At 37.6% G+C, this 15,546-nt stretch overlaps 1 protein-coding gene across 1 annotated transcript in view; it reads left to right on the top strand.

The window, feature by feature from the left end:
- LOC133865608 (DENN domain and WD repeat-containing protein SCD1) overlaps nt 1–12,236 on the top strand; it is a 53,699-nt gene extending 41,463 nt beyond the window's left edge. Inside the window, exons 22-31 of the mRNA XM_062302026.1 lie at nt 5,182–5,443; nt 5,526–5,725; nt 5,840–5,904; nt 6,030–6,153; nt 8,999–9,180; nt 9,284–9,355; nt 9,457–9,617; nt 9,747–9,788; nt 11,085–11,293; nt 11,860–12,236. Of these exons, the coding sequence (XP_062158010.1) occupies nt 5,182–5,443; nt 5,526–5,725; nt 5,840–5,904; nt 6,030–6,153; nt 8,999–9,180; nt 9,284–9,355; nt 9,457–9,617; nt 9,747–9,788; nt 11,085–11,293; nt 11,860–11,955 (1,413 nt within the window). The 3' untranslated portion in view covers nt 11,956–12,236. The remainder of the gene's footprint in view (nt 1–5,181; nt 5,444–5,525; nt 5,726–5,839; nt 5,905–6,029; nt 6,154–8,998; nt 9,181–9,283; nt 9,356–9,456; nt 9,618–9,746; nt 9,789–11,084; nt 11,294–11,859) is intronic.
- Nucleotides 12,237–15,546: the final 3,310 nt, after the last annotated feature.

Here is a 15,546-nt window from a genome sequence, read left to right as displayed (position 1 = left end):
GGTGACGGGGCCTTATGGTGTCAGTGTTTGGAAGTTTGCCAAGTTTTTGCGTTTTGAGGTGGGTGATGGGTCCCATATTCGCTTCTGGCATGATTTATGGTGTGGGGACAGGCCTCTCAAGCTCTGTTTTCCAACTTTGTATACAATTGCGCGTTCTCCTACGCTTGGGTGGTGGATAATTTGTCTATGGTAGGAGGTGTGGCTCATTGGAATGTTCTCTTTACGCGCAATGCTCAAGATTGGGAGTTGGAGATGGTGATGTCCTTCTTTGAACAATTATACTCTACTCGGGTTCGGCATAGGGAGGTTGATAGGGCGGTGTGGATTCTTTCCAAGAGGAGGAATTTTGAAGTGAAGACCTTCTATAAAGCTTTAGCTTGTCACGAGGCGGTTTCTTTTCCTTGGAAGGGTATATGGCGTGTTAAAGCTCCGAAGCGGGTTGCGTTCTTTGTATGGACAGCAGCTTTAGGAAAGATTTTAACTCATGACAACCTTCAAAGGCGTGGCATTGTGGTGGTTGAGTGGTGTGTTATGTGTAAAAAGCATGGGGAATCCGTTGATCACCTCCTTCTCCATTGTGACGTGGCTCGGGTTGTTTGGAGTTTCTTTTATAGTTTGTGTGGGGTGGAGTGGGTTATGCCTAGTAATGTCTTGGATTTATTAAGTACTTGGGGCACTTTGCTGGGTCGTGGTCCTGTTCACCGTATTTGGAAGCAGGTTCCTCTTTGTGTTTTGTGGGGCTTGTGGCGTGAGAGAAATTCTAGGCTTTTTGAGGATGTGGAGGTTCAGGTTGGGGCTCTTTGTAGAAATGTGCTTAATATGTTATATCTTTGGGTGTCAGCGTATAGCGTGAGTAGTATGCCGTACGCTGATTTTTTACTTTCTTGTTCGTTTCGGTCCTCTAATTAGGGGCTCCTTTGTATACTTCCTGTGTACTAGGGTTGCGCCCCTCTGCACTTTTTAATGAATTTTTACTTATAAAAAAATAAAAATAAAAATGATTCTTCTTTATTTATTTTGATTGTAATATTGTCTTTATTTCTTTCCTTATTAGTCTATAGGTTTCTTCTATTTAAACCTATGCGATAATATGAAACTATTACAAGCAATAAGAATTTCTCTCTCTTTTCGTTCTTCATTTTCTACATGGTATCAGAGCCGAATTAGGCTTCCTTTGTTTTTGGGTTTCTTCGATTTTTTTTTCTCTGCCTGTAGTTGTGAGACTACATCTTTACTGATCTGCAGTTGAATTGTCGAGTAATTTTTTAATCTTACTATTGCTTCTTTCACGACCTAGTCACGTGGAAAATGATTGGCAGTGGTAGCTTGAAGGATGACTTGTACTATTTGGACTCTCAGCCTAACACACAAGGTTGGCTCATACAGGCTTATCATACGGTTCAAACGGATGACTCTGTAGCTAGAATTTGGCTTTGGCATGAACGCTTAGGGCACCCTTCCTTTTTAATTTTGCAACGCACGTTTCCTGTGTTATTTTTGTATAATAATGTTTCTAAGTTTCAGTGTGAAACTTGTGAACTTTCAAAACACCATTGTCTTTTTCTCCTAGTATCAATAAAAGTGATGCACCTTTTGTTCTCGTTCATACTGATGTGTGGGGCCCTTCATGAGTGGTCTCTTTATCTGGTTAACGATGGTTTCTCTTTTATTGATGATTTTTCTCAGACCATATGGGTCTAATTGTTAAAGGACAAAAGTGACGTGTTTTCAATGTTTCAAATGTTTCACAAGATGGTTTAGACTCAGTTTAATACGAAGATTAAAATTGTTCGTTCTGACAATGGAGGTGAATATATGTCTGGTAATCTCGAGATGTATTTTTGAGAGTAGGGTGTTATACACCAAACCATGTGTGTCGATACTCCGCAGCAAAATGGTGTTGTTGAATGGAAAAATCGGCATTTTTTAGTGGTAACTTGTTCCCTTATGCTTGACACGCATGTTCCCCCTGCTACACATCTCATTAATATGATGCCTTCTCGGGTATTAGATATCAAAACACCCCTCGAGGTGTTGTCCCCACCTTTCTCTACTTCAAAAGGTGTTTCTCCGTAAGTTTTTTTGGCTGTGTTTGCTTTGTCCATGTTCATGGTCTTACTAGGAGTAAGTTAGACCCTCGAGCCCTCAAATGTGTCTTTGTGGGCTATTCTTCTACTCAGAAGGGGTACAAATATTATCACTCCCCATCGAGATAACACTGTCTCTATGGATGTCACTTTCTTTGAACCACAATCATACTTCTCTTCATCCCAAACTCCTCTTCAGGGGGAGAGTAAGATTGAAAAGGATTTTTTGACTCCGTTACCTGTCCCTACTCCTATGCTGGAGTCGGAGCAACAACTTACTAATGAGTCTCCTACTGAATTTACCGATAAACCATCTACGCTGCTTGTGGAAGAGTTGAGAGTTTGCTCCAGACGTAAGAAAAATAAGACCATTCCTGATGCTACATGCCAAACATCTGACCCTGGCTTAGGCAATACTACTTCTACTTTCGACATGAATTATGTAATATCTGTTGTCAATGATATGAGTTTGCCTATTGCACAACACAAAGGAGTTGGGTCATGTACACACCATTCAATTTCTGATTTTGTTTCTTATCAACACCTTTCTTCATCATACTGTTCCTTTGTATCCAAATTGTCTTCTGTGTCTGTCCCTAGAAATCTATAGGAGGCACTTAGTGATCCAAAGTAGAGGACAACGATCCAAGTAGAGATGGAAGCTCTTCACAAAAATGAGACTTGGGGTTTGGTTGAATTACCTAATGAAAAGAAGGTTGTTGGCTGCAAGTGGGTGTTCACTATCAAGCATAAGGCTGATGGTTCTGTGGAATGATACAAGGCCAGACTTGTTGCAAAAGGCTTTACTTAGACCCATGGGATTGATTATGAGGAAACATGTGCTCCAGTAGCAAAGATGAACTCAATTAGGGTTCTACTGTCTATAGCTGCAAACTTGGATTGGCTTCTACATCAATTTGATGTGAAAAATGCATTTCTTCATGGAGACCTAAAAGAAGAAGTATACAAGGAAATTCCTCTTGGATTGGAAGATTCATCCTCAGTGGGAAAAATGTGCAAACTGAAGAAGGCTTTGTATGGCCTAAAACAATCTCCAAGAGCATGGTTCGGATGATTTTCCCGAGCTATGCAGAGATTTGGTTACAAGTAGAGTCAGGCTGATCATACACTCTTCATTAAGCATTCCTCTCAAGGAAATGTAACAGCTTTAATTGTTTATGTTGATGATTTTGTCTTAACATGAAATGATGATGGAGAGATATAGATCTTAAAACACCGTCTTGCTAATGAGTTTGAAATAAAGGACTTGGGGAGTCTGAAGTATTTTCTCGGCATTGAGGTAGCAAGGTCAAAGTATGGTATATTTATCTCCCAATGAAAATACATACTTGATCTTCTTAAGGAAACATGAATGCTTGGATGTAAAGTCACTGACAATTCAGTAGAGGTAAATGTTAAATTGGGAGGAGGTAGGAAGAGCCCTTTGGTGGATAAGGGCAGATATTAGCGATTGGTTGGACGGTTGATTTATTTATCTCATACTCATCCAGACATTGCATATGCGATTAGTGTAGTGAGTCAATTTATGCATTCTCCACGAGAGCCTCATATCGAAGCAGTTTACCGCATTCTTCGCTACTTAAAATCCTCACCGGGTAAGGGGCTGTTGTTTTCTCAACATGATCATTTGAAAAGAGAAGCCTATACAGATGCAGTTTGGGCTGGCTCGATTATGGATCGACGGTCTTCGTCAGGTTATTGCATATTTGTCGGAGGTAATTTGGTTACATAGTGGAACAAGAAATAGTCTGTGGTTGCCATATCTATTGCAAAGGCAGAATTTAGAGCTATGGCTCAAGGAGTGTGTGAAACATTATGGTTGAAAATACTATTGACAGAGCTTGAGTTTGACTCCAAGGACTCAATGCGATTGTATTATGATAATAAAGTGGCAATCAATATTGCTCATAATCCAGTCCAACATGATTGAACCAAGCATGTTGAAACTGATCGACAATTTATTAAAGAAAAAACTTTGAGAAGGTATCATCTGCACTCCATATGTGAAGACAAGAGAACAATTGGTAGATATGTTGACACAAAGAGTGTCTAGTAGTATTCTTCATTCAGCCTTATCCAAGCTGGGGATGTGAGACATCTATGCCTCAATTTGAGGGGGAGTGTTGAAGATGGAAGCTACCGACATACTATGATTTTTCTTTATTTATTCTGATTGTAATATTGTCTTTATTTGTTTCAACATTAGTCTATAGGTTTCTTCTATTTAAGCCTATGCAATCGTATGAAACTATTACAAGCAATAAGAACTTCTTTCTCTCTTTTTCGTTCTTTATTTTCTACATATTACTGTGTCTAAGCCAAAGACCAAAGAATGAATCAAGTATATTTTATGCTGACACTCTGTCTATGATGTTGAGAACAAAGAGAAGGTGCTAACTGCTTCTTACATCCACATGATATGTATATCTAGAAAAAAGATTGGTGGAAATCATTTTCATGAATAGTTTTCCCATTCTTTTCCTAGAAATGTTTTCGTCTTCCATAGGACTGGATTAGATTTGGCAGTCCACCAATTATTGGAAAGACGGGATCATGTGGATCGAAACTGTTTTGTATTTTCCTAAGATTATGAAGTACCATTGTAATTTTATCCTGCAGTCTTGTTTCTCTAGTTAGACGTTTTCTTTCGTATACTTCCAATGTACTAAGGGGCGCCTCACGCTTTTAATGAGATTAGCTTATTACTTATCAAAAAATTTATCCTGCAGTCTTCATGTTCTTCTTTCACCCTCGCTTTTGTTAATCCATTGTCTTATAGTGCTTCCTTTTGCTGGAATTGAATTTATTTGAGTCTCAATGATTAGTTGTTCATCAGCTCTGGGGGTTTGATTGTTACTAAACCAAAGTTATAAGGAGCTAGGTGGATATTTTGCCTCATTTTTTATTTATGTTTTTAATTTATTTTACTTATATAAAAAATATTTTTTTGCCACTTTTGTTTCATTTTTTATTTTTTGTTCTGAATTTGTGTTTTTTCCTTTTGATTTATCAAACTAAAGCTTAGCTTCTGCCTATGAATTCTTTTGACAATGTTTTTTTCCCCTTGTTGCAGATAAAACTCAGAGGATTCTTGTCACATATCCAGCAACTACGTGTTGCTTACTGGGGAATCACTTCTATAAAGACCCAATCTATATCGTCTTTTGGATTACTATCCCCACGTTCAAAAGACGGTACAGATGAGAATCAGCTACCTGCCGAGGCTTCTGGTGTTGGAAGGAGCTGGGTTCAGAGCATGTTCAGCAGGGATACAGCATCCAGATCAAACTCTTTTAGTCGTGTTCGCAGATGGGCTTCTGATGGTGGCAATTCTGGTAGTTCTTTTGTTTAACATTTAATACTTGTATATTTTTTCTTTTCAGTACGTCAACATGGTTTACTGTCTTCCGATTTCAGCCACAAATGAGAATGGGACTCCTCGCAAACAAGATTTATCAGCTGCTGGGCAGAAGAAAATTCAAACCAATGTTCGCATACTTAGGGGTCATAGTGGTGCCGTTACTGCTCTACATTGTGTGACAAGAAGAGAGGTGTGGGATCTGGTGGGTGACCGTGAAGATGCAGGTTTCTTTATAAGTGGAAGCACAGACTGCTCAGTAAGTTTGCATATTTGAACAATTTCTTCGAACTTACATTTTCTTCGCTTGAGAAGCCTTTGTAACATGCAGCATTAAAGATGATATGTATATTCTATTTCAAAAATCATGCAGGTTAAGATCTGGGATCCTAGTCTTCGTGGTTCTGAACTTCGGGCAACTCTGAAGGGACATACAAGGTTTTCTTCCCCACCTCTTTCTGGGTGGACTGATTGATGCCAATCTGCACTACTCCCCTTGCCTCAATGTGGTTGTTTAATTCACCTTGGATTGATGCCCTTCCTTTTTTGCCTCATATATGCAGAACCGTCCGTGCAATCAGTTCTGATCGAGGAAAGGTGGTATCAGGGTCAGATGATCAGTCTGTTTTAGTATGGGACAAACAAACAACTCAGCTTCTAGAGGAGCTAAAAGGCCATGATGGACAGGTTTGTGTACTTAGTTCATCTTTTATTTGATCATAGACTATTAGACTGGGTATGGAAGCATAATGGTGTATGCAGAAAGTATCTAAATGGAAGAACAACCAATGCACTGGAAATTGGGAAAATTCAACCTATCAAAAAATCAGAAGAAAAAAAAACACTCTGATTTTCTAACTAGATGGTTCAACAAAAGAATAGATGGCTAATATTAGGAGACAGATTATAAATAGGTTTTTTTTTTTATGCTTGTTTTGAGCTATTGCCTTCATTCCTATATGTTGTACCCCTGGCTTTTTTTTTTTTTTTTTGTTGGGGGGGTGGCCATGCTCATCCCTATATATATAGCAAGAGAGTCGAAGCGTTTCAGAGAGGAACCTTAATTCCAACCCCCCCCCCCCCCCCCCCCCTACACCCGGTGTGGGTGGATTTTAGCCCTACCCCAACCTCGTATCCGCCCTCGGCGGATGAGTATTTTTGTAAGTTCAGTCTACTTTACCCGTGGGCCTATGGGGGAAGAGAGGACAAATTAGAGGGAGGAGGAGGGAAAGGAGAACAAAGGAAGTAGCTGGCAGAATCTTCAAGTCAAACTGGCTGGCCTTGGGTAGCATAGCAGTTGGCGTATGGCAGAACCTTAGAAAAAGAAGAGGCATCACGGGCGGCTGAATATTGGGAGAAAAAGAAGGGGTGTGAATCATGTATTTTTGGGAGAAGCCAAAGTGGGACCCGTGGCAGAATTAGAGGAAACGAGTGTGCGGTGTGGCTGAAAAAGTTAGAAGAATAAAGGGACGCGTGGCAAGTGTATGCCTGGGATATAAATTATATAATATAAACTCATAAAAAATAATATCTATAATAATAAGTTGAACAGTTGAAGAGATAAGAAAGCAAAATTCTATCTTATTATTTTTTAATAATTCACTGATACATCTAAACTTGTTTATATAATGTAGTGCACACTCATATGGAATTACAATTAATGAGAAATATATGGGAAAGAAATAAAATCAAATCCTGGAATGAAATTAGATCAGATCAGCTGCATCTTCAATGCTGCCTCTCAACCTGAGATGAAGATGTCTCGCATGCCTAGCTTGCACAAGACTAAATGAAGAGCATACACTCCCTTTGTTTAAATATTCGCAAGTTGCTCCCCTATCTTCACAGAAGGTGCACAAATCAACCATGCATGCATTTTTTCCTTGATAGTGTCTTATCAATTTCAATGTGTTCAGTTCGCTCATGCTGAACTGGATTATGAGCAATATGAATTGCGGCCTTTTTGTTCCAGTATAATCTCATAGGCTCCTTATAGTCATATCCAACTTCTTTCAATAAAATCTTCAACCATAATAATGGACTATGACTCGGGATTCAACTTATGCACTAGATCTAGCAACTACTGATTGTATCTTGCTCTGCCATGTAACTAGATTTCCTCCCACAAGGGTGCAGTATCCTGAAGTAGATCTTTGATTCGTGACTTAGCTAGCCCAATCTGCATCTATATAAGCTTCTAGTTTCAAATGATTATGTCAGGCAAACAACCCTTTCCCTAGTGAAGAATTCAAATATCGAAGTATTTTGTAAACTGCTTCCAAATGAGACTCTCGGGGTGAATGCATAAACTGACTCACTACGTTGACTGCATAGACAATGTTTGGACGAGTGTGCAATAAATATATTAACCTACCGAACAATCGTTGGTACCTGCCTTTATCCACCAGAGAACTCTCATCACTTCTAACTTTTTATTTGCTCTACCAGATTGTCAATAGCCTTACAACCGAGCATCTGTGTCTCTTTGAGTAGATCAAGAACATATTTTCGCTGGGAGAAGAAGATACCATATCTCGATCTAGCTTGTTCAATCCCCATAAAATATTTAAATTGCCCAAGTCTTTTATCTCAAATTGACTGGCCAAATAGTTTTTCAACCTTTGTATTTCCTCATCATTTTCAGTCAACACGATATTTCTACATAAACGATTAAAACAGTTATCTTTCCCTATCATGCATGTTTGATGAATAGTGTATGATCTGCCTGACTTTGATTATAGCCAAATCCATGCATGGCTTAGGAGAATATCTCAAACCAAGCCCTCGGAGATTGTTTCAACTCATATAGGGCCTTCTTCAATTTACACACTTTACCCTTGGCCAAGGAGAATTTAGGACCAAGAGGGAGTTCCATGTATACCTCTTCCTATAGATCTTCATGAAAAAATGTATTCTTCACATCAAGTTGCTGAAGTGGCTAATTTAAGTTTGCTACCAAAGAGAGTAGGACTCTAATAGAATTCATCTTTGCTATTGGGGCAAATATCTCATCCTAGCCTATCCCATATGCTTGAGTAAAGTCTTTTGCAACCAATCTGACCTTATATCTTTCCACTGACCTATTGTTTCACTGTAAACACCCATTTGCATCCAACCAGTTTTTTCCCACTAGGCAAATCAAATCCTGGAATAAAATCATATCAGATCAGCCACATCTTCAACATTATATAATATTAAATGGGCGGGCGCCGAGGTAGTATTCGCAATTGCATACCCTTAACTTGCTACCCGCCATTTTGGGTGGTTTTAAAAAACAAAGATCCGACTGCCTGGGTAAGTGGATAAAAATCCGCCCATTACCTTATGGGTAGGCATAGCTTGGTGGGCGGGCCAGTTATAACCTGCTCATTGAGCACCCCTATATATATATAACAACACCATAATTAACATTATTTCTTATAAAAAAAACTTACTATTCCTTCTAAGAATTAAGACATTGTGGAGAGCTGTAATGAAGGTAAATGCAGTTGATGATTGCAACTGAATTTATGTCGATGTTTATCCTTGGTAGGTTAGTTGTGTGCGCATGCTGTCTGGTGAACGTGTCCTCACTGCTGCCCATGATGGTTCTGTAAAGATGTGGGATGTTAGAACTGATATGTGTGTGGCAACAGTAGGTCGTTGTTCTAGTGCAGTTCTATGCATGGAGTACGATGATTCAACGGGAATCTTGGCTGCTGCTGGCAGAGATGCGTAAGTATATTTTGCAATTATGCTTGCTGCTATCAGTGATAAAATTTGGATTTTCATGTGGCTTTTTACCTAGAAACCAACTTGGTGAATACTTGCCTTACAGGGTTGCCAATATCTGGGACATCCGAGCAGGTAGGCAGATGCACAAGCTGTTAGGGCACACAAAATGGATTCGGTGAGCTAAAGAATCATATATTGTCTGTTTTCTTAGTTCTTTTATATATTTTTTAAATGGTATATGTAAATATGCCATGATTGTGTATGTAAAATATGCAGGTCGATTAGAATGGTTGGGGATACTTTAATCACTGGTAGTGATGATTGGACAGCAAGAACGTGGTCTGTTTCCCGCGGAACATGTGATGCTGTTCTAGCATGCCATGCTGGTCCAATATTATGTGTGGAGTATTCTCCGTTGGACAGAGGAATTATAACAGGTTAAACCTTATGGCCCATTATGTTGCTGTGTTCTTTCTGTATCTTGCCTTGAATACTTCAACTGTTTTTTTGATAGCAGTGGTTTTGTGAATGGTTCTTATTGTTGAAAAAAATGATGTCCTTTTCAGGTTCAACTGATGGGCTGCTGCGGTTTTGGGAAAATGAGGAGGGTAAGAGCATTAATGATCTTGACTATTGAAATTTTTTCTTTCCATTCCTTGGAGGTGCAGTTTCCGTCACATTTTATTTTACCTAACCTGATTGAGACAACTGCATCAAGGATGCAACTATAATAAGGATTTCTGTAAACTTTGACATTGCTTTCCATCAGGCAACATCTCCTTTTACTTTAGATTTTGGAATCTTTGGCATCCGTAATGATCCTATTGTATTAATATCATTTTCAATTTATGACAACTATAGAGTGCCGGGTCAAAAGGGATCTTCATCATTATTTCCATTGCCTTTCTAAACTTACTAAGCCTTATGAGTTCCCTACTAAGAGAAAACAACGGGATCATTTGAAATACTAGGTATTCTTCTTGCAGATAACAATTATACTAAAATCCTGAAAGTCTTACATACTTTCCACAGAATGCACAAAACTTGTTGTACTAAGTGGGCTCAGTTTTTACATGACGTATTTTCATGACTGATTTTACATCAAATCTTTGAATCATAATTAGTTTTGCCTTGAAAATATATGCACACTTATGCATAGATGTGTAGTATCAGTGTTTCAACTTGTCAATATGTAGACAGGTGACATAGCTATGGCCATGTGTTTATGCACAAGTTTTATATTTCTTTTATATTTTGTGGGTTGGGGTGGATGCCAATGGGAGACGTGTCCTTGGGTAGCAATGCTTCATATTTTGAAGATGATGGAATTTGATAACTATATAGTTACACAATAAAAATAAAATCACAGGTTACACATGTATGTGTGCATGAGCTTGATATACATTATTGGCCCACTTTGTAACGGTTTTAAGCTTTTAGGGCAGATGGTCCTTGACATAGTATCAAAGCTAGGTTTGTTTAGGAAGCTCTCGAGTTCAATTTATTTTATTTTTCCTGGAAGGCATGTCTGCTACTCAATGTCTGTAGCTTTAGATGGATTATCAGCCTACTTCCTAACAGCTTAAGCTTTTGATAAAGGTGGTTGCTAACAAAATCTAGCAAAAACATGGAGAACACCTTGGTGAAAAAGAAATGAAGCTAAAAAAGGGAAATGGTTAGTGTTTAGTGTGTAGAAAGACATGGTTATGCTAGCTTGTTGAGAAAGTCCGAGTCAATCAGCTTTGCAGGTTTCGTTCTATTAGAACTTGACTGCTATAGGAAATGGAATAATTGGGGAGTTACTCTTCAGTGTTCAAAGAAATGGTTGTTTTCTTCTCGATTATCCTCAGAAGTTTAACTAAGCACAAGGCACTGCATTAACATTAACTTTCCCATGCATGCAGGCAGTATAAGATGCACGAAGAATGTTACCATTCATACTGCTGCTATATTATCTATCAGTGCTGGGGAACACTGGTTAGGCATTGGAGCAGCTGATAATTCTATGTCTCTTTTTCATCGACCTCAAGAGAGACTTGGTAGCTTCTCTAGCACAGGTTCAAAAATGGCCACGTGGCAACTCTACCGAACACCACCAAGGACAGTTGCTGTGGTATGTGTGTTGTGTGTCTTTCCTTTCTGCTTGTATAATTCCTACTTGATTCCTCATTCAGGGCAGAGCCACATTAAAGTTCTACTATATTGATTGGAATTTCGGTACTCACTAGTTTTAGTTTTTGAGCTGAAAAGTATTTTAATCGGTAACCTGCTGAATTGATGTTTTACATACAATTAATAAATTTGAAGCTTGTTTCTTTTTTTTTTCTTCATGCTTGGATCATCCTTGTAAATTCAAACTTCGTTTTACCTCAATATCTAATCGAGTATGTACTCATCTCTGTGCACAAGATCTTTGAAAAACTAATTAAACCTTTTTTCTTTTTTCTTTTTTTATGAATAAAAAAAAATTAATTAAATCTTGGAGCACATATTTTTATTTCAGGAAGTTCATTCCATCATGCGTTGGATCATATTGCTCAAATTACAAATGCTGATTTTTTTTTTTTCATAATTCTTAATTAGTATATGAATTTCAAATGCTAAATTTTATTGTTCTTAATTAATTTAGTCATTTTTTTTTCCCCTGGTTTGAATTTTGACCTATTTTGTGCTATCCAGGTAAGATGTGTGGCTTCGGACCTTGAGAGGAAGAGGATATGCAGTGGTGGTCGTAATGGACTTCTTAGGCTGTGGGAAGCCACTATCAACATTTAAGTTTTTGTTGTATTTCGTGTATATCTGTTGTGTAATTGAAAAGGTCACCAGCCAAATGTGGTTTTTGCTTGGCTTTTCTTTATGGGTATCTTTCGATTTGCTTCTTTGTGATATATAAGTCGGCTAAATCCGAGTTTTGCGTTCTGTTTGAATTTGTTTGATTCATCACTGTATACATATGCAAGTCTGTATTTCAATAGACAAACTTCAACAGTGGAAAGAATATTAGTGTACTCAAGATATTGTGCATCATATAATAGAAGACTGTCTTGTTTAATTTATTTTACCTCCATGGCGAAACGCATGATCTGGTTATGGTTAATACAATTACCAAATATATATACAGGCTCTAGTATAAATTAGAAAAGGTGGTGAGGAGCAGCTTAGTTGTGCATGGCCTCCGGAGCTGTTTCTTTGGTTAATTCCATGATGCTGAAATAGGTTTTGGGCTGGACGTGTTAACAAATGAGGAAAGTATGCATCATATTTTCCTTTTTATTTATTTATTTATTTATTTATTGGTATTTAGTAGTTCAAATTTGAAATCAACAAAAATCTGCTCGATAGAAAATTAAGCACATGATAAGCGCAGCAAATGCTATTTCTTCTGTAGCTAGTTATGTAACTATCACTGCATCTCTAGCATTAGAGCATTCACAGCATATATCCTATAAGTGGTTTCCTTTCATAAGTTTTGGAAAAATTTAAGTCACAAAAAATCATCAACAGCAAACAGGTATTGTACTTTTCCCATACCTTAGGAATGCTACAATGCAATCCAATGCATTGGGTTTCATTGTCATTGTAGCATTCCTAATGATTATTATAATCATAAAAGACATTCTCTCCTTACCTCCATGCAACACTCAACCTCAACAACCGAAGAAACACAAATCCCATCTAAACCTCCAATTTCTTTTTACTAGTCGGCCATCAATCCAAAATCACCAAACAAATTTGCAACTTTCATTGTCAATCGGAATAAATCTCCTTTCAGTTTATGAACCTCTAGAAACAAAATAAAACTCAGCATCTCGCCCCTCCATTCTCAGCCAAACCAAGAAGATGAACCACCCTATGGATAGATCTGCCTCTTCAATCGCTACCCACCTCATGGATGCTGGTGAACACGCCATGGCCGCACTACCACGCCAGATTTGCACAGCACCCAGCCTCCTTTCTCTCTCTCTCTCTCTCTCTCTCTCTCTCTTTCTCTCAGCTCGATCCCTGTCTCACGCTCTCATTCGCTCTTTCATCTCTCTCTCTATCAACAATGCCTGGTTAAGGAATGAAGCGAAAGGGATCGAGAAACAGAAAGGCTTTACTGCATCTTGCTTGACGTGATGTTCAAAGGGGGAAACATAAGGGATAGGGGGCTTGGGTTTTCTGCATGTTGCGTGAGAGAGAGAGAGAGAGAGAGAGAGAGAGAGAGGGAGAGAGAGAAGAAAAGAAATGAATAAAAAAAGAAGAGAAAAATATTAAAAATAATATTTTAATGTTATAGGAAGAAAAGAAATGAATAAAAAAACAAGAGAAAAAAATTAGAAATAATATTTTAATGTTATAGGGAAAGATAAAGTAAAGCTATTGTGGAATGTATTTGTTTAGGGAAACAAAAAGTAATTTAGTTCCCTAAATATGAGAAACTAAATGTATGCTATAATACACTTAGTTGTTGCTCCTGGTTCTTTGCAGTTGGGTTTTCCCTAATCCTTACTGTTGTCTTCCTCATCGACTATGACACCGATCTTGGTCCCCTATTTAGATAGAAGGCATGGCCTAAACCATGGAAATTCTACATCCTATCTATCTCAAATTAAATGGAGATGAGCCGGTTTCTTATTTTATGAGGGGCAAAATTGTTGTTTTTTTTTTTTGTCGACAATTTTGGCCCTCTTAAATAAGGAACGAGAAGGATTTGAAACGGAGAGATCCTTCTCCGTAAATCTATGGGTCCTGCCTTTCTTTTTACTCTTTTTTTCATTTACTCTAGTTAACTCTCCCCCTTGAATTCCATTTTGTCTTGGCATAAAACACGCAATGACCTAGGATACTAAAACATAATTAGTGCAGCAAGTAGGGTATACACTATCAAAATCACGAGTCAAGAAACAAAGAAGCTCACCTAGTAAAGCATCATACGCTGGAAACCAGGCAACATGCCCTAGGGCTATGCAAACATATGCTATTTGTGTTTTAGAAAGAAACCTCTAGTTTAAGGAGAAGAGATTTATTAAAAAAAAATGCTAGATTTATCACACTTTTACAACTTGTTGACACATGTTAGCATTGGATTGGAGTCATACCAATCATTTTTTTTTTTTTTTTTTGAAGTGGTTGGTGTTGCTCTAATCACATGTTGACATGTGTTAGCAAGTCGTAAAAGAGTTATTTGTATATCTAACATTATTGACTTGTAAACTCATGTTCTTCTGAACTAACTCCTCGGCGAGGGCTATATTATGGTAACATGAAAAGTGCTTCAAATAACAAAATGACTAATGATAGAAATCACATTTTTTATAATTAGATCTATTCGTAAAAGAGCTAAGTAGGTTCTAAAATTAGAGCTATTTGTAATGCAAGGATCATAAGTAATGATTTGCATACTAACAGTAATAAATCTACAAAAGATAAACAATTCATCATTCCTTATTACCACGGTATATTTAAAAAAGAAATACTGAATTTACCCAAAAGGTTACATAAATCAAATTTATGTAAATAGTGTATACATAGTCTGATAAAATTAGAACTATTAATTCTAGAATACAAATAAATAAATCCGAAGTTATTAAATTGGAATTTGCATTCCATCTTCAAGCGTAAGAAACATATTCCCTTCTTTTAGTTGTGTGGTCTTTTGAAACCCCTACAATCACATTGCAGACATGATTAGTGTACCTGAATCCATACACCAGGAACCGGTGTGATTAATCAGTAAGCATGTTTTAACTAAAAAGTAGAACACCATATACTTTGGCCAGCTTCTTAACCAGTGCCCTGCTTCACCACAATGGAAACACTTACTTTGGACTTAATTTTGCTGCTTTGTTCCCTACTTTATTCAATCATGTGATAACTTTCTTGCCATGTCATTTAGAACCCTTCTTCTTTTTCCCACCTTTTGGCTCAAAAGAAGGACCTTGAGCCATATGCATACCAGCTGTACGGACCGGTGTCCAAAACTCTAATTGCATTGATTATGCTTTTCTATAATTGTATAATATTGAACATTGGACATATACATTAATGTTTTACATGTACATATATGTTTGAATATTTTCATATTATATATGTGTAAGGTCCCTAAGTTACATTGTATTTGACTATTGTGTGAGTAATGTGATTATCACACATAAGATCATAGTCATAGGCCCTTGTAACTTATAAAAAATTGTTCATAATCGTAAATGGAACTAGGAAATCTATCTAGACTATAACATGTCAACCTCGATAATTTGTATTGATTAGGAGAAGCAAGTAGGGCTTCGGGTTAATATGTTAGTGTAAGAGCAATGTAGTGCCATGCACCAAATGGATTACGTGAGTCATCGTACTTTCAACATTGTCATAAAGAATGATGTATAT

This window comes from Alnus glutinosa, chromosome 4 (assembly GCF_958979055.1).
Source record: "Alnus glutinosa chromosome 4, dhAlnGlut1.1, whole genome shotgun sequence".
NCBI lineage: Eukaryota > Viridiplantae > Streptophyta > Magnoliopsida > Fagales > Betulaceae > Alnus > Alnus glutinosa.
This window is presented reverse-complemented; position numbering and strand designations above follow the sequence as displayed.